At 37.1% G+C, this 19,619-nt stretch overlaps 1 protein-coding gene across 6 annotated transcripts in view; it reads left to right on the forward strand.

Annotated features, from left to right (window-relative positions):
- Nucleotides 1-19,619, forward strand: part of CTNNA3 (catenin alpha 3) — a 1,390,227-nt gene that overhangs the window by 1,030,568 nt on the left and 340,040 nt on the right. For all 6 annotated transcript variants that reach the window (XM_084751942.1, XM_084751940.1, XM_084751941.1 and 3 more), the window contains one exon: nucleotides 18,076-18,276. In XM_084751942.1, the coding sequence (XP_084608068.1) occupies nucleotides 18,076-18,276 (201 nt within the window). The remainder of the gene's footprint in view (nucleotides 1-18,075; nucleotides 18,277-19,619) is intronic.

The raw sequence follows: 19,619 nt of genomic DNA on the forward strand, positions 1-19,619 counted from the left end.
TGTGGGAAAGATTAAGCTTTGTCACAGGTGGAAGCAGTCTTGGCGGGCTTTACCTTTGGGGCACCCCATGAATACCTTGTGACAGACCGAGTGGAGCCATACTGGCCCTGGAATTCAGGAAGCAGACCTGGGAACCCCACCTGGGCTATTGTTTTCCTAATTGACCCTCAACCGGAGAAGGAGACCACCCTTCCCAAGTGACTCAGGCAGGTGGGGAGGAGAAAACAACAGGTTCAGCCTGGGAGAGAGCGTGTGGGGAGCAGCAACCAGGCCGGACCAGCACTCGGGCCAGAGAGATACCTAAGGACCTGTCCCGTGGAATGGATACCGGAAGGTTCACTCTTTTGTCCCTTTAACCTTTTTTCCTTCTTGTGTAAGCTAGTTGGGTTGTATAATAAAGTTTAATTGTTAAGAAACAGAGCCAACAAGGTTAGCTAGCCTGGGCTACATACAATGAGTCTGTCTCAAAAACTCAAAATAATAATAATGATAATAATAGAAACAAATATTTATGAGATAGCTAAACAAATAGCCTTCTAGTAGATATCCTTTCATTTGAAATTATTTAATATTTTAAATTTAAATTTACTTACTTAGCAGGTTTTTACATTTTCATAGCATTCTGTGAGATGTTCACCAGTGATTGTTCAGTTTGATTATACTGAGACACACTTAGGTGACTTGTGCAACACCCCTGTGAATAAATTTCTAAAGAAGACAAATCAAGGTCAAGACACTCCTAGAATGTGGTTGGTACCATCCCAAGTTTGTGGACCCAGATGAACTAACACTCTCTCTCTCTCTCTCTCTCTCTCTCTCTCTCTCTCTCTCTCTCTCTCTCTCACACACACACACACACACACACACACACACACACACACACACACACACACAATTATAAAAGGAAAATGCATTTAATATGTATTTAGTTTCATCTTTCTTGCTATGATAAAACTGGACCAAACATAGCATAGTAGCGTAGGGAGTACAGGATCTATTCAGAATTAGCTTCTAAGTCACAATCTACCATAGGAAGCCGAAGCAGGAACTTTATGCCACACCTGCTTGCTATAGGAAACAGCATTATCTGGACCCTGAGAACACACTCACAGACAAAAAAAGTACAGCAGAAGACATGAAGGAGTTGCAGCTTGCTGCATGCAGGCCTTTGCTTCTACAGCCAGGACTGCCTGACCAGGAATGGTACAGCCTACCATGGGCATGGCCCTCCTGCATCAGTTGATGAAGACTATTCACAGCAGACCCACAATTGAGTCTGAACTCTCAGATGACTGTATCCTGGGTCAAGTTGTTGGTTAAAGCTAACCAGGACTGTCAAGGTAACATTGTATCTGTCTCTTCTTCCCTTCCTGTTTCTCTCTCTCTCTCTCTCTCTCTCTCTCTCTCTCTATATATATATATATATATATATATATATATATATATATATATATGATCTCTATATATGTATGTATATATTAATTTTTATTTTCTTGCAGTACTTACAATATATAGAACAGGAAGTATCTCCATGCAGCAGATTGGTTTCATATCTGAGAGCAAAATATAGGACATCCATATATTTCAACAAGAGGATATTCTTACCTTTAGTATAAATTATGTGACTAGGGAAATTAGATTCTCTAAAGTCTGTACCCCATAGTAATTTTGCCATCTATAAAGGCTAGTTTTTGTTTTTGTTTTTTCTCATGTGGAGAGATGCTGTTTTAGAAGGTACAATGGAATTGACCAGCATAACTACTATTCCTGAGGTAAATAAAAATAATACCATGTGTTAGGTAAGTTCTTATCAATTTTATCAGAACATTGTCGGGTTTTTTGCCATTTCCTAGTGGATTTTTTTTCCTATGCCACAAACTTCTAGGATGCTGTTGAAAATAATAATTCCAAAATTTACATATCTGTGCACAAAAAAGTCTCAGTAAGACCCAGGAATTGTTCTGTACTTTGAGCCAAAGAATAATGCCCAAATGAATATAATTTTCCTATCCGAGAGTACCCAAGAACTGAAGTATTCAATGTTCTCATTCAGTCCCAAGTCCTGAATGGCTTTGTACCGTTTTTATTTTTCCGAAAAATACACTAGAATAGCAGAACACTGCTCACTACTGTCTGTTCCTGCTGGCACTCCTGATGTTCAATCTGGTAAAATCCTCACAGTAACTGTTTGTTTGTTTTTGCACCCAGTGTTTTGTTATTAGATGTTAATAGGTTCTGGGTCTATGGGAGATGAAGCAATGAGGCAATTAACATGAAATCAGCAGTACGGAGTGAGGCAGCCTGAGGTCTGTTTGACATTTCTCCCTTTGTATGTTGTAAGGTAAGAGTAGCGTCAAGTACAGGAGCCCAGCCTCTTGCTTTTAACTCCAAAAAAAAAAAAAAAAAAAAAAAAAATCAGAAGTAGGAATGTTCACTTCATTTCTTAATTTATTCTTCTATCCCTATTTCCTAGTCTTAGTGACATTTCTAGAGGCAACATTCAGGTTTTCTCTGTTGTAATGGCACCATAAGATGCAGCGTGTTAGCGTTAGGTGAATTCTGTCCTTGTGAGCTTTGAAGATCTAAAATTAACCTCCTAAACAATTTTAAATCATCTTAAGTCTGGTTAATATAGTGTGGAAGCTCACAATGTTTACAATCACATAATATAATAGCATAATATCTATTTGCTGATTTTATATGAAATCTCAGAAATAGTTTTAACCTGTGATTGCCTTTTCCCACAATAGATTTAGAACACGTGAACAAGATGGCTATAGAGTTATCATATTGCCACATCCCACAAGACTTTACCGTTTATGATGCGGTTGCAGATGCACTAAACTTCGTTCAGCTTAAAATTCAACACCACAACTTTATGAAGTTTGTAGAGATGTTTTTAAACGCCTGTTTTCTGCTTACGATTTTAAATATGTCACACAATTATAATAATATGTAAAAGAAAAGTTGCTTGGGGTGCAGAGTCAAATGCCTGTAATCTCAGCACTCAGACCACCATGTCAGGAAATCCTAAGTTCAAGGTAACCCAATGCTGCGAAAACTAATAATGGATATGTTACCCAACAGACCTGAAAGAGAATAAATGTCAAAAAGATTAACTCACTGGATACTGTAGATCTGTATGAAGAAGCTGGAAGGGTGAGGAAAATAACACCAGACATTGTCTTTTTTATAATCTTGCAGAAGTTGAAGGATGTTCAGTTTTCTACATTGGGACTTGGTCACATTTTCAGGCAATGTGTACTATTAGATATAAAAGTATGAATACATTTTATTTTCTTCAGTCCTTTGCAAAATGCTTACTATAGGCCTACCATTTATTATTATTGTGTGATTGATACTATGGAAGCCACTGAGTGCTGTGGCACTCGTGTAGAGGGCAGAGGACAATCTTGTGACTATGGAGTTGCTTCTTTTCTTCCATCTTTATGTGGGTCCTGGGAATTGAATCCAGGTCAACAAGCTTGCATGGCAAAGCACTTTGCACCCCGAGCCATCTCTCTGGCCCCGTTCTTATTGGTGAGACAATATTGATACAATCTATATTTGTCACACACTGAAATAATACTTTTTAAAGCAAGGTTTACTCTATCTCTGGGCTTTGAAAAGTACATGTTGGTATATTCTCCCCATTAAGATGTTATACAGATGGTTTTATCAACATATGTATGCTACCAGTAATTATTAACAACTGGCCTTTCCAATAACTTTATTCTTTGTCATGTATCATGTAGTTTGGATCACTCAATATATTCCCTTTATATATGGACTTTGGACATGCATTTCAGTTTCTCCCATGATGGTTCTTGGCTTGATAATTCATTTCATCACTCTGTATTATTTCATTGTCTGAATATTTCACAGCTTTGTGATTCACATCCTGACATAATGTCGTAATTTACTCCACATTACAACAATGATAATAAAGGGGCCATAGTATGCCTATCCAGGTGTGAATTTAGGTTAACAGCTTATTTGTCAAATACAAGTAGATTTTTTTTATTGTACTATAAGAATGTATTGAGTCTCGTGAAGCATTGACAAACTGTCTTTGAAAGGGTTGGCCCAAGCTGCATTTCTTTGAGAGTAATGGAAAGTTCTTATTGCTAGCTACCCTGCCTCTCCAGTTCTCAGTTTATGGATTTCAGTTCTTTATTGGATGTATGTAATACGTTCTTTTTGATTATTTGGTAAGAAAATGTTTTGAGAATATTCACATTTACTTGTTTGAGGCTTGTACATAATCTCCAATGAGATTTTTGGTTAGATATTTTGCTTGCAACTAATTGCGGTTTATGTTTGATTATTACTGAGTTTTAAGAATTATTTGGTTATTTGTATAAAAGAAGGCCATTTTGCTGAAGACGTTTATTAGCTGTATGAATTCTATGATAGAATTTTGGGGGTCGCTTATGAATACTATCATATCATCTGCAAATGGAGATACTTTGATGTCTTCCCTCTGATGTAGATCCCTTTGGTCTCCTTTTGTTGTCTTATTCCTCTAACTAGGACTTCGAGTACTATATGGGGGGCCTGAGCAAACTGTTTCACCAACCAAGGAATATGCATGCAGTAAACCCAGACTCCCTGTTCAGATATAGCCAAGGGACAGCTCATTCTCTACAGTTGTGGGGAGAGCAGGGACTGCCTCTGACATGAAGTCTGGTGTCCCCAATTTGGTCACCTCCCCTTGGTGGGGAGGCCCAATGGCACACAGAGGAAGGGGAAGCAGGCTATTTGGCTATAGGCTGTGTTCATATCGGGGAGTTGGTCCCCTTCTGTCATAGATCTAGGGGAAGGGAATAGGAAGGGTGCACAAGCAAGGGCATAACATTCAGTAAGTGATCTGAATAAATTATAATACATTCTTGAAAATAAACTGGTCCACAAATGCTATTCCTAGTTTGTTTAACCATTTTCCCCAATTTTATTTGGACTCCTATGAAGGTATTATTCATCCCAAATCAGCCAGAAGAAACTATAAGAGGACCACCCCATCTCTCTTAAGGGGGGTTGGGTAGGTTTTTGGTTGCTTTCTTGGACGGTAGATGTTTATTTTTCTTGGAAGTTTGTTATAAGTTATTATTGGTCTTATTTAGAAAGAAAACAAGATTGGGTTCAGGGATGTTTCTCCTTTCCTTTTTCTTTCATTCCTAGGTTTGGTGGTAGGCGGTGAAAAGAAAGAAGAGGGAATATAGCAATATGTAGGGATGAGAGGACAAGAAGTAGATTAGTGAATGTACTCCTCAACTTCATGCCTTAATTGTTACTTCAAGTTTATTTTTAATTCTTTGGTATAGTATTTTGTATATGTGTGTAAAATAGGTTTAATTTTAAATACATTGGTATAGATTTCACATTTATGATTATTCTTCATAACACACACACACACACACACACACACACACACACACACACACACATATACACTCTAATATGAGGTATTGTACCCATACAACACAATTATAATACAAGGTTTACGTCTAATACTTTGACAGTGCTTTTGCAGGGTATTTGGATAAGTAAGTTATAAAAGCTAATTTTTAGTTGATCAAATCATGGTCATAACAGTTACTAGTCTATTTTTATCACAAGAATATGCATCCTAGGTGTGACAGAAAGATATGATTCTATAGAAAATGAGGTAAAATAGTTAGATAAGGTATTCAAAAACCTTAGAGACATACAGAATATGGCATTAAAAGATGTTTTTATTATTTCAAAGAATCATTGAAAATGAGACAAGTTAACTCCTGGCAACATCCATCCTACCTCATAGAGGATGGTGAACATCAAAGAACCTCCTTATGGAGATGGCTTCAAATGTGATGAACAAGCGTCTGGGAAAAATGTCCTCATTTCTCCCACAGACAGAATGCTGCCTAAAAATGAGCAAGTTTGGATGCAGGCCTAGTTGATGTCCAAAGTGTGCCAAGACAGAGTAAGCAAGTCCTCAGTAGTTTCTGCGTCACAAATATGTCTGTCAAATATGTTGGGCCAGAAGGCTGAAGATGATGCTCTAACATTATATAGAGTTGTGGGTGACTATTCAGGCAGCAAACTGTCTCTGTCATCTTCTTATTTGGGAAGCTGTTAGCCTGCATTTCCTGTATATTCAGGTAATTAATTTTATTCCTTCTCAAGTCTCTGATGGGGTTGAAATCCGGATGGATTAATTTTACAATTAAGCTTAGTTGTTTAGGGGATAAGATGTTTTTAGGTTTAGGTAGATGCTTTAGTTGATAATGATGAGATATGATAAATACTGATTTACATTCAGAATTTTAGATGCACCAAGATAGGAAAGAGGTTTTCTTCAAGGCTGCCAAATACAAATAGCCAAAACACTATGAATGTAACATTTATATAATTCCTGATTGTTTCATGGTTCTTTTTGCTGTTGGTAGTTTAATGTATACATGTGTAATAATACAAATGTATATGTAAAAAATTTTAAAGGCCTCTAACAGCTTAAAAAAAAAAGAATTGTTTGGGAGCCACAGATATGGCTCAAAGGTTATGAGATGAGCACTGGCTTCTCTTTCAGAGGACCAGAGTCCCATTCCCATCACCCATAGGACAGACAAGAAACAATTTTAACTTCAGTTCCAGGGGATCTGATGCCTTCTTTGGCCTCCATGGTCAACTGCATGAAAATGGTGAACATATACTTAAACATAAAGCATGTGTATACATAATACACATAAAAACAATTATTTGCACACATGGGATACTAGTGTTGACTCCTATATGAGACTTGGAAACATCTTTTGGTCTAGAATTTTAAAATTTTTTCTTAACAGTCCCTTTGGCAATATGGAAATTTTTCTTTTTTTTTTCTTTTTTTAAGCCCAAATTATAAATCCATTTATTGATTATGAGTTGTGTGCAAAAATTAGCTAACAATAAAAAGATTATCCAACTTTTCCTGTCTTGTTTTTATGTAAAATAGAACTGTTTTAAGTTTAGGTCTGAGATTCAACATGTAAGTTCACTTTGTTATTTTCCCCTGCAAAACTTGAAAAATTAATAGCATCTAATGCAGAACATGTTATCCAAGAGTACTTAATAAAAGTTGGAAATGTGTCTAATTTGTAAGTGGGAGGGAGAGGTCCCAGTGGACAGTGTTACCATAAAACATGATTGATATCTTAGAGTTCCATAAGATCAGGACGGCTGAGGTGCCCTTCTGCCGCCCTGCAGTCCAGACACAGAGACGGGGTCCATGCAGCAAGCTGGCCAGCTAGACTAACCTGCATTAGCCAGATGGAAAACACCCACCATCACATCAAGCCCCTAAACATACATGGCTCTCTGCACATGTCGATACTCAGGTACCTGCCTTCCTACCACATACAAGGAATCTTAAATAGGCAAATGTCAAAACCTCATTTCTGAAAGACAGAAAGTTCTTTTTGTTTAAAGAAAATGGCAAGAGAGACCAGAGAGATGGCTTAGTTAGTAGGGACACTCACTCCTGCAAAGAATGAGAGCTTGGTTCCTAACACCCAGTCTGAGCATCTCACATTGGACATTATACACACACACACACACACACACACACACACACACACACACACACACAAGCAAACATACACACATGCACACAAACACACATACAGATATGCACACACAAATACATGCACACACATATGGACATACACATACATATACAATCACACACATACACACATATACAGACACAAATACATAGATACACATATAAATGTAAACATATACACACATATACAAACACCTACATATAAACACACATAAACACATATGTACACACAAACATACACACATGCACACATAATAATACACACAAGCACTAACATATACACAGACACATACATATACACACATACATACACATACATGCACACATGCACACAGAAGCACACAGAAGCACACCAAAATACGTACACACATGTACACCCCTCACATATGCACACACACACACACACACACACACACACACACACACACACACACATATATATATATATATATATATATATATATATATACACATGCACACACCCAATGTTCACACACATACTTTTACACATTCAAATAGGTAAATGGACAGGAAATAGATATCTCAGCAGAAAAATATTTATAACTATGAAGGTAACCTAATGGTGATTTATAGATTCCGCAGTTATGACTATTTTCCTAAACGTTTCTTTAATAGTTCTTAGGTAGCTTATATGGCTTATATTGTTTAAGAAAAACTATTCTTCAGCAAATGGGGATATAGAGCTTGTTCCTAAAATTGCCCACCTAGCATCTAACATTCTGATTACTTGAAGAAAAGTAAACAAAATTAAAAACTTCATCCAAATATGGTGGTATACAACTTTAGAAGCTGTGCCAGCAGGAACTGGGTTCATTATGAAAAGTAATCATGTAAAATAATTAGTTTATCCCTGCTATCATATTGTCAACTTTTTAGACATTGGAATAGAATTGAAACCTTTTGTATCATCTCTGTATCTTTAAAGATTTATACATGGGGAGGAAACAACAGAAAGAATTAGCTATAAAACAAAGAGTAAAACATTTTACACCATTTTACCATTATCTTTAATCATGGGAGAGGAAAGCCTCGTTGAGGAATTGTTTGGAGTCATATTGGCCTGTGGGCATGTCTGTAGAACGGACCTTACCACTGTGGGTGGCACCGTTGCCTAGGCGAGCGGTCCTGGCCTGGGAGAAAGCTGGCTAAATATGAATCTGTGAGAGAGCCAGCAAGCAGTGTTCCTCCTCGCTGTCTGCTTACGCAGGGCATTAGTTCCTGCCCCACTTCCTGCCCCACATCCCTTCAGCTATTGACTGCTCCCTGGAAGTGTAAACAGAGTATGCCCTCTCTAACCCTGAGCTGCTCTTGGTAAGCTTGTTTTATCACAGCAACAGAAAGGAAACTAGAAAGTAGAAGACCTGTTATATGGGCATTGTTCTGAAAGTAGTACTTGTGTAGGTATTTGAGAGTCATTAATCATTGCGATTACATTTTTGCTAAACAGAAATTTTGGCTATCATTAAACAGAAACAAATAACAATTATCTTACACACAGCTGCATTCATTTGCTTTCACATTTCATGACTTTTTTGTGAAGAGGAGAAACACTTGCTGTATTTTTTGGTTATTGTTTCTGGGATATTTGTCTGTCTTTGTGATTGAGTTTTAAACGAACAGCTGTATATCTAGTTATGTAGAGATGGAAAATCATTTACTTATAATTAAACTCAGCCTCACTCTCTAAACTCACATATACCAAGTAAGCTGAGCTCACTTTAATCTTCCCAGTTTTATAATGGCATTTTATTTTGCTTTTGAAAACAAAACCCAAAAATCATCAGTATCCATTTCTTTCTTGTCCTTTCCTTTTCAGGATTATTACCTTTTTGGTCACAGACCCAGGTATCAGGTGGGGGCGCTGTTGATGTTGTATTCTTTCTCAGTTGGTGGTCTACAGAGCAAATTCTTTTCCCTCTAGGCTTTGTCATTAATACAGTCAAAGCCCCGATTGAGTCATTAGAAAAAATGCTTACCTTTCAGCGCAGTCTATATTTGCAAATAAAATATGCTTACAGTTTCAATCTATTGTATGGACTGCTGATTTATAAGACTGTATTCGGGAGGCCAAATAATGACAAACTAACTTATTTTCATAGTATTATTTTTCTACATTCCTTGAAGCAGTGGAATTGACCTTTAAGTTCTGGCTTTTATTAGAGAAAACTAAATAAGTAAGAAGAAATACTATGGACATTTTCGTAAATGCCTTTTGAGATCTCACTGTGCTCACTGGCTTCAGTGACTGGCAACAGAGTCAGCCAGAGGAACTGTCAGGGGACGGAGAGCTTCTGCACAGCAGATCAGTTCCCTTTAGCCTGTGTGTGCTTCTTTTCTAGCAAACCAGACATCACCCTCTGTGTTCCAGGGTAGCCGGAACTAATCAGTGGGAACTGCCAGTAATTCAGTCACTTCCTACTCTTAAAATAGTGCACTGGTGGTCACATCAGAGTGTTCCACCCTCATGTCACAAGTGGATGTTCTGGGGATCCAGGCAAAGCTTGCTTATGTGTCAGCTCTTCAAAGCACAATATTCTGAATATCTTTGGTCTATCATAATATGCTATGTATCTTTTAAATAGTATTTTTAATTCCTGAGACCAGATGCATTTTTAATTTAAAAAAAAAAGAACATAGAGAGACAGAACCCTAAGCAATTTTGCAATAAGTAACGTGAAACCATTATATCACAAAGGTATTTGGAAATAGATCAGTGAGAGTGTGATACAGTATATTTGATTCAGATGTTTACTAGATCTCTAATTAGGCATAAAACTTTAAGTTATACACAAAGGCTTTTAATTTCATATATTTTCCAGATAATAATACTTTTTAAGAAACCAGATTCATACTTGGATATTATATGTGTGTGGAAGGTATATAACATTTTTATTTTATTTTCTGTAATTACATACTTTGAATTTCATACAAATAATATTGCTACCACACTGTGAAGCATTCAAGGTAATGGAAAGGTGTCAAAATAATGGAAAAGTTACAAAATTTTTATCTGATATTATATTTCCATGTAACTCTAAAGGACATTTATAGATTCTTCTTGCTTTTAATTTCATTATTATATTAGTACTGCATATGAATATATGAGATTTTTATTTTATATATAAGTTTACATCTATAATTCCTGAATATTACAACACCACAGCATTATAAGCATACAAGGGACAGTCCATGAAACTCTCTGTAAGACCAAACCAAGAAGAGACAAAGCACACTGATCTTATTTTATTCCCTGATTTAACTAATGCAGTGGCTACCACACATCAGTCCTCCATAGAAGAGATGACCATCCAATCCACATTGCTCTATAAGATTTATCTATTTGCTCCATGCCAAACTCACTAGGCAAAACAAAATTGTAGCAGGCATGATTTCATCTTAATTAAACAGAAATTACAGAGTTTATTAGATAATTAATCTTCTGCAAGTGAGCATTGTTCTTAAAAATTAATACTTTATAGAACTGAGCAGAACTATCAATTCAACCTAAACTTGAGAACGACTGCTGTCTAGGGGTGAAACACTCATTGTGTGCATGTGTTGTGCTTTTAGATGCCTTATGACTATATACGTAAGAATGATAGGTTTTTATTAAATTTTTTTAAAAAAATGGTTACATATACATTTATATTGTTACACATATATACAATAAAGTACCTGCAGCAGGAAGAACCACGAAACAATCAGGAATTATATCAATGTTCCATTCCTAGTGTATTTTGCTATTTGTATTTGGCAGCCTTGAAGAAAGCATCTTTCCTATCTTGGTGCATCTAAAATTCTGAATGTAAATCAATATCTATCATATCTCATCATTATTAACTTCAAACATGTATCCAGACCTAAAGTCATCTTAACCCCTCAACAGATAAGCTTAATCGTAAAACTAAACTATCTGACCTTCAACCCCATCAGAGACTTGGAAGGAATAAAATTGATTACCCGACTATACCAAGTGCAGGTTAGCAGCTTCTGAAATGAAAAGATGACAGAGACAGTCTACTACCTGAATAGTCACCCAAAACACTGACATGTAAGCATCATCTTCAGCCTTCTGACTGTCATACTTGTGAAGCAGGAACTATTGAGAGCTTGATTACCCATCAACTCTGCCTGCATCCAAGCCTGCCCCCCCCCTTTTTTTTTTTTTTTTTTTTTTTTTGCAGAATTCTGTCTGTCATAGATACTAGGACATTTTGCCCAGTGTCTTGTTTGCCACATTTGAAGCCATCGCCATAAGACATGTGAACTCCTGACAATACTCAGACTACTTCAAAGAGGATGATGAGTATCAAAAAAAAAAAAAATGATGGTTTTTAATGTGTCATTAAAATGCACATTTGACCTTGCACAAAACTAAAGTCCAAGTGGATTAAAAGTCACAAGTAAAACCAGACACACTAAATCTGCTAGAAGAAAAAGTAGGGAAGACCCTTGAGCTCATTGACACAGGAGACAACTTCCTGAACAGAACACCAACAGCTCAGGCTATAAGATCAACGATTAACAAATGGGACCTAATGAAACTTAAAAGCTTCTGTGAGGCAAAGAAAACTGTCAAAAGAGCAATACGACAGAAAAAAGATCTTCACCAACCCTACATTTGACCGAGGGCTAATATCCATAATATATAAAGAACTCAAGAAATTAAACACCACCAAACCAAATAATCCAATTAAAAAGTGGGGTACAGAACTAAACAGAGATTTCTCCACAGAAGAATATGGAATGACTGAGAAACAGTTAAAGAAATGCTTAGCATCCTTAGTCATCAGAGAAATGCAAATCAAAAGGATTCTGAGATTCTATTTTACACCCATCAGAATGGCTAAGATCAAAAACTCAGGGGACAGCACATGCAGGATGTAGAGAATGGGAACACTCCTCCATCACTGGCTGGAGTGCAAACTTGTACAACCACTTTGGAAATCAATCTGATGCTTTCTCAGAAAATTGGGAGTAGTTCTACATCAAGATCCAGCCATACAAATCCTGAGCATATACCCAAAAGATGCTTCACCATACAACAAGGACATTTGCTCAACTATATTCATAGCAGCTTTTGTTGAAATTGCCAGAATCTGGAAACAACCTAGAATCCCTCAACCAAAGAATGGATAAAGAAAATGCAGTATGTTTGCACAATGGAATACCACTCAGCTACAAAAACAAGGAAATCATGAAATTTGCAGGCAAATTGATGGAACTAGAAGACCCAGACCCAGATAACTCAGACCCAGAGAGACACACATGGTATATACTCACTTATAAGTGGATATTAGCTAAATAATACAGGATAATCACACTATAATACACAGACCTAAAGAAACTAAATGACAAAGAGGACCCCAGAGAGAATGCTTAATTCTCATTAAGAAGGACAAATAGAATAGACACCGGAAGGGTGCCTGCTATAGAGGTTTTCTGAAAGACTCCAACCAGCAGAAGATCCAAACAGATGCTGAGACTTGCAGGCAAACTTCAGGATGAAGCACAGGAAGTGTTATAGAAGAGTTAGGGAACAGAAGGACCTGGAGGAGTCAAGAGCTCCACAAGGAGACCAATGGAGCCAACCAATCATAGTGGAGGATGGTGATGCTGCAGAGACTGATGCACCAACCAAGGACCATGCATGGTGTGGACCTAGACCATCTGCTCAGATGTAGCAGATAGGCATCACAGTGTCCTTATGGGTCCCATAATATGGGGAGTAGGGACTACTTCTGACATGGATTAGGGACCTCACATGTTGATCACTTCCCTCTTGCAGGGCTGGCTGGCCAGGCCACAGTGGAGAAGGATACAGGCAGTCCAGATGAGCCTTGATAGGCTGAGGTCAGATGTTAGGGGAGGAGGTCTCTCCCTTTCTGAGGACTAGGGGAGAGAGGGACAGAGAGAGTATAAGGGAGGAAGGGTAGGGTTGGAGGTCACAAGGGAGGAAGCTTCAATCAGGATGTAAAGTGAACAAAATAAAATTAAAAAATTTTTAAAAATGTATATTTGAGGACTCTCAAAAACTTAATTATTGCACCTTCTTCTCTTAAGTTTTTATTTCATTACATGGGAGATATGACAGTAATGTTTGCATGTGTTTCCTATTGAAATGGAATCATCTCTGTGTTTGTAGTTTGTCTTGTTATATATTCATAAGTGTATTCTGCAGATTAGTTCAAATCCTTGGTAGCTTTAACAGTTTGATGTTTTCAGTGTTTGATGTTTTTCATGTTAATTTTCCAATCAAAATATACAAGCTGATTGAATGGCTAAAGAAACAAAATCCATTTATCTGTTGTCAATAAGAAAGACATCTGAGCTTTACGAATGGACATCACATTAACATAAAAGGATGAACAAAATTATTCTGATCACATGGCACCAGGCAGCAAGCAGTTGATACTATCTTAACATCTGACAAAACTGACTTTAAACTAAAGCTAATTAGAATTGATAAAAAAAAAAAAAGGGGGGGGGGCACTTCATTCTAAACCAAATCCAAACCCAGTTGACTTTAAGAAATGATAAAAATCAAAAAAGAAATCAATAAAATGGGGACAAAGAAAACAATACAAAGAACCAAGGAATCTAAGAGCTGATTCTTTGAGAGACTAAATAACAGTGACAGATTCGTAGTCCTACTAACTAAAAGAAAGAGAGGACCTCAATTTAGCATAATTAAGAATGATTAGGAAAACACTGAAACCAACATGAAAAGAATTCAGAATATTCAAAGGAAATACTTTTTTTAAAAACTGTATTCCAGTGAGTTGGAAAACCTAAAAAGAAAAAAAATGTATGAATTTTTAGATTCATAAAAACATACAAAATTAAACCAAGAGTAAGTCAATGACCTAAGCAGACTAGTACTGAATGAGGTGATTGTAATTGTAATAACCAGACTTCCAGCTATAAAATTTCAGGACATATGGATTCATAGTCAGATTTTACCAGATTTCCAAAGATCTGTAGTCAAGCCTTCTTAAGCCATTTTTACAAGCTAGTATCATACTGATACCAAAACCAGGTAAAAATAAAAGAATAAAAAATAATATAACACAGGCTGATATGAAATAAGATAACATATCTAGGAGTAAACCTAGGAAAATGGAGTGAAGGAACTATACAAATGAAATCTTTTTACCTCACAAGAAAAAGATAAAGGCAGTAGAAGTTGGAAATATATGCATATGCCTGGATTGGTAGAATTAATATTGTGAAAAGGGTCATTTTGTCAACAGCTATTTATAGATTCAATGCTAGCCCAATCAAAATCCTCATCTCCTTTTTCACAGAAATAGAAAAACCTATCCAAAAATTTGAATGGAAACACGAAAGACCTCAGAAAGCCCAAACAATCCTGACCAAAAAGTAGAATGCTGAAGGGATTACCACTCCAAATTTTAAGATATATTGCAAAGCCATAGTAACAATAACTGTGTGGTACTGGCAACCAAAAGAGGCATGCAGACCGGTGGAACAAAATCGGAGACTCAAACATGGGTATGCGTAGCTTCAGCTACTTAACATTTAACAAAGATGTCAAAACAATCAGGATTGGGGGTGGGGAGAGGAAATAGTTGCTGGGGACACTGGATGACCACCACGTGTAAGTGAATGAATTTAAACCGTATCCACCACCTTGCATACATTAAACAAAACAAAACACAAAACAAAACCTCCAAGATGATCAAAGACCTAAACAATTGGAGAACCAACTGCTCTCTAATTGCACTGAAGACATATTCAAGAGGAGGAACATCATACCCAGCACTGGGAAACTTGACAGCTACCCAGACTGCTAGAGTCATGGAACTTGGAAAAAACAGAAACTCACCACTTTACTAGACCAGCAGAATCTCTTAACTACATTCTAAGTATCTGTTCTAACAACCTTAGATATAAGTACAGCCCTTACTTCTCGTCAATGAAACTTACAGAAAACCACAACCAATCAACATGCAGAGTTGTGGAACCCAGGCTCAGTGGATACCTTTGCAAAATAACTCCCGCACATAAAGGAACATTGTGGAAGAGGAGGCAGAAATATTGTAAGAGCCAGAGGATCAAGGAGTTTTCTGTGAGACTGTTGTCTCCTAGTGATGTCAGAACTCACACCCATGCCATCTTACTAACATGACTACCCAAACATGGGCTGAATGAGGACGCCCTAGATGTGTCACTGTCCTTGGAGGAAAGCCCATGAGGCCACCACCCTATGCAAAGATTTATAGGCAACTAAAGATTGCTGAGAGTGGGAGAAATAGTCTTCTCCAAGGAAGAGCATATTAATTGTTTAATCCATATTAATTGGTCATCTCTAAATATATAGAGAAGGTTAGATTCAGGAATAATATATATACATATGTATATATTATATTACTGATAGTATTATATGATAGTTTTATTCTAATTATTCAACAATAGTAGGCTTGTCCTACATACCCAGAGACTTGCTGGCTACCTTTAATTTGAAGTTCGATGGGGAATACCATTCTATTCGTACCTATAATCTTTTTTCATTGTTTAAGTATCTAATAATAGAAAAATATGACTATGATTAACTTACATCTTCTTCCATAAGAAACAAGAAGAAGAAGTGTTAACAAAATGTTATAGAATACTGAATTTTTTTTTGTTATAACTGTCTTTGTGTACGTTGATAAATAATAGAGATTTTAATTATCTTGAGTGGAGATTCGTGTAATAAAGCCTGAAGCTAAATAACTAGTTGTTTTGATATTATTTTAATTTCTTCAACAAAATATCATGTGCAATGGTAATGAATTGCTATTATCCCAGCACTTAGAAAGTTGAGACAATAGAATGGAGAGTTCAGGGCCACTCAGGGCTGTAGAGTGAGAACCTGTTTCAAAAGCCAAACTCCACCAACAAGAACTAAAACAAGAAACAAAAATGATAATTGTTTATATTTGTTGATATTACACATATATTCTCAGATTATCACCTTACTTTTATTTGAGATGCTAATCACTTTGTAGAGAAATATGTGTCTTGACATTCTGTTTCTGCCAAGAATGAAAGAAGAAAAGTTCTGCAGATCTATTTCAGATTAGGCAACTTTCTCTGGCATTGGTTTGCACCAACGTGTATGTGTGTGTGTGTGTGTGTGTGTGTGTGTGTGTGTGTGTGTGTGTGTGTTTGTGTGTGTGTGCACATGTGCACATGCGCGCATTCACAGACTTAATAAACTGTTGTTTTATAACAAAAAGATTTTAGGTTGAGGAACTGTTGAGATGGCCAATGACTAAGAATGCTTGCTTAAAATTCAGAGTTCCCAGTATCCACTTGAGGTGGCTTATACCAGTCTCTAACTCCAGAGGATCAATGCCCTTTCCTGGACTCTGCAGGCACCTAAATGTATATGCACCTACCCACCCACTCACATACATAGGAATAATAATTTTAAAATATTGTAGTTGCCATATTTTATTACCTGCTAGCTAAGTGAAACTCCATGGTTTTATTCTTTCATATACATATCAAAGATGGTAGTTTTAAATTTGTGCTATTATATAATACTGCTTTTATTCAGAATTAAATCTTCTATAATTATATAGTTTCCTATAAATGTAAAAAAATGCTTTCAATTTGCACTTGCCCCTAAGACTAGCACCTAAGGCAGCACATAATCAGTATAGTTTTCTGTCTTTTATCCCCATTGGTGGTTTAAGACAGCTTCGCTATGCTGCCTTTAATTCTCTGTGTAAAGACAGCTGGTGTGAACGCCCATACTACATGGCTCAGCCTCCCGAGTGCTAGAATTGGAAAAGTGTTTCCCCAAACCAAGCAACATCTTTTTCCTCTCTCCCTCTCCCTTCCTCTCCCTTCTGTGTGTGTGTGTGTGCGCTCGCGCGCATCTGTGTGTGTATGTGTGTGTGTGTATGTGTGTGTGTGTAGGTGTATGTGTAGGGGTGTGTGTGTATAGAGGTGTGTGTGTGTGCATAGGTGTGTGTGTGTGCATAGGTGTGTGTGTGTGTGTTTGTGTAGGTGTACATCCATTTATGGGCATGAACAGGCCAGAAGATAGTGTTCAATACTTTATCACTGTCCACCTTAGAGCTTACTGGTTTTTGCTAGACTGGCTCGCTAGAAACACTCTGGGTTCTCCCTGTCTGTGTCTCCAACAATAGTTCTATGGTTACGTATATAGTCACAATGCCCAGGTAGTGAGTGGGTCTTTACCAGCTGAGCCATTCCCCCAAACCTTGAACCTTTATGATCAATAAGAAGCCTTACATGTTATAGATGTTACTACTAATAAGTAAAGGAATAAAGTAAAAACCCAAATGTCTGTAACTTTACTTCATAATTAATTCTCAGTACTCTCAGTACATAAAAGTGTGCCTGAAGTAAAATACCAGTATTGTTGCAATATGCTGCATTTGTGTGATCAAAACGCATGCTCGCAAGTAACTTGATCTGTGTCTTTACAGAAAGCCACATCCTGGAAGATGTCAACAAGTGCATTATAGCCTTGAGGGATCAGGATGCTGATAATTTAGACCGAGCTGCGGGTGCCATCAGAGGACGGGCTGCAAGAGTAGCTCACGTCGTCACAGGCGAAATGGATAGTTACGAGCCAGGAGCTTACACGGATGGTGTGATGAAGAATGTCAACTTTCTTACAAGCACCGGTGAGTCTCTGTCCGCAAGGGCAACTACACAGTACCTCATGTTTAGATCTGCTTAGCCAGCGAAGATCCACACACAGGAAAATAAGGGGGCCTCAGTCTGTGCCACTTGATTCCCTCATAGCACATCACTCTGCCATCTAATTGGTGTTTGGTGTCGTGTTGTTATGTGACTTGAAACTTATCCCAGGGAACTAAGTATATTCATTGAGAAAAAGGTCTTTTTAAATACATGCATTATTCCCAGGCCTTAGCCACTTGTGTGTGTGTTTATTAATCTTAGAGATGTTTGGAGCCATAATTAGGCCAGCATGGGGTTAAGCATGCGAGAGCCTGCAGCCTTTCGTTTGGTTATATTATTGGTACCCTTGGCTTTCTTGTTATTTAACTATAGCAGGTTTTTCCTATTTATACAGAGATGTGCTGTCTACCTTTAATCTGCAATTCTATGGAAAATAGCACTCTATTCCTGCCCATATTCTTCTTTCATTGTTTAAGAAATATATAATACAGGACTGTTTTGGTTGTAGTACTCAAGTTACTATTTTATAAAATTGGGCAGAGAATGCTTTGAGTCACTCAGTATAATGATATTTTTCTTTGAAATACTATTAACATTTCTTCAAGAAATCCATGGAAATGTCAGAATTCACATAGAGTTGTGAACAAGGATGACAATCAACAATTTTTCATAAATCATTATGGCAGAACTCCTTCTTGTGAACCCCCTCTGTGAGTTTGAAACCCCTGAGAATTTGTAAAAAACCTCTCATATGCTGCCTCTTGACCGTAGAGTGACATTGGGACTGGGATTCCTGCAGTATTTAGATTCCATATTTAAATCACTGTCCCTTAAGAGATGTGTAAGGCATGTTAACTATGAAAAAAATTCATATTGTTTTTGAGAGGGAGGAGTGGACAACATTTTAATTTTTTTGTTCATTTTATTTTATATGTTTGGATGTATTGTTCATGCACCTTATGTATATATGCCTTCTGAGACCAAAGAGGTTACCAGATCCCTTGGAACTGGCATTCTAGACAGTATGGCCCACTATGTGGGTGCTGATCATTAAACCCAGGTCCTCTGCAAGAGTAGCCCAGGCTCTTAACTGCTGAGCCACCTCTCCAGCCATGGTGGATGATATTTAAAACAGGACAACAGTGATGACAATGAAACACCTGCTCTCATTTTACCTCTTGAAGCTATTTCTTGAGATCATTTGAGGGAAAGGTATCATTTCTCTTTTCATTTTTTTAAGCACATTTCTAAAGCATTGTAAAGTTATGAGGTAAGGTGGTAACGACACATCTATAGTTCTTGATATGAAACTGATATTTCCACA

This window comes from Acomys minous (genome assembly GCF_964271855.1).
Source record: "Acomys minous genome assembly, chromosome: 13".
Taxonomy (NCBI): domain Eukaryota; kingdom Metazoa; phylum Chordata; class Mammalia; order Rodentia; family Muridae; genus Acomys; species Acomys minous.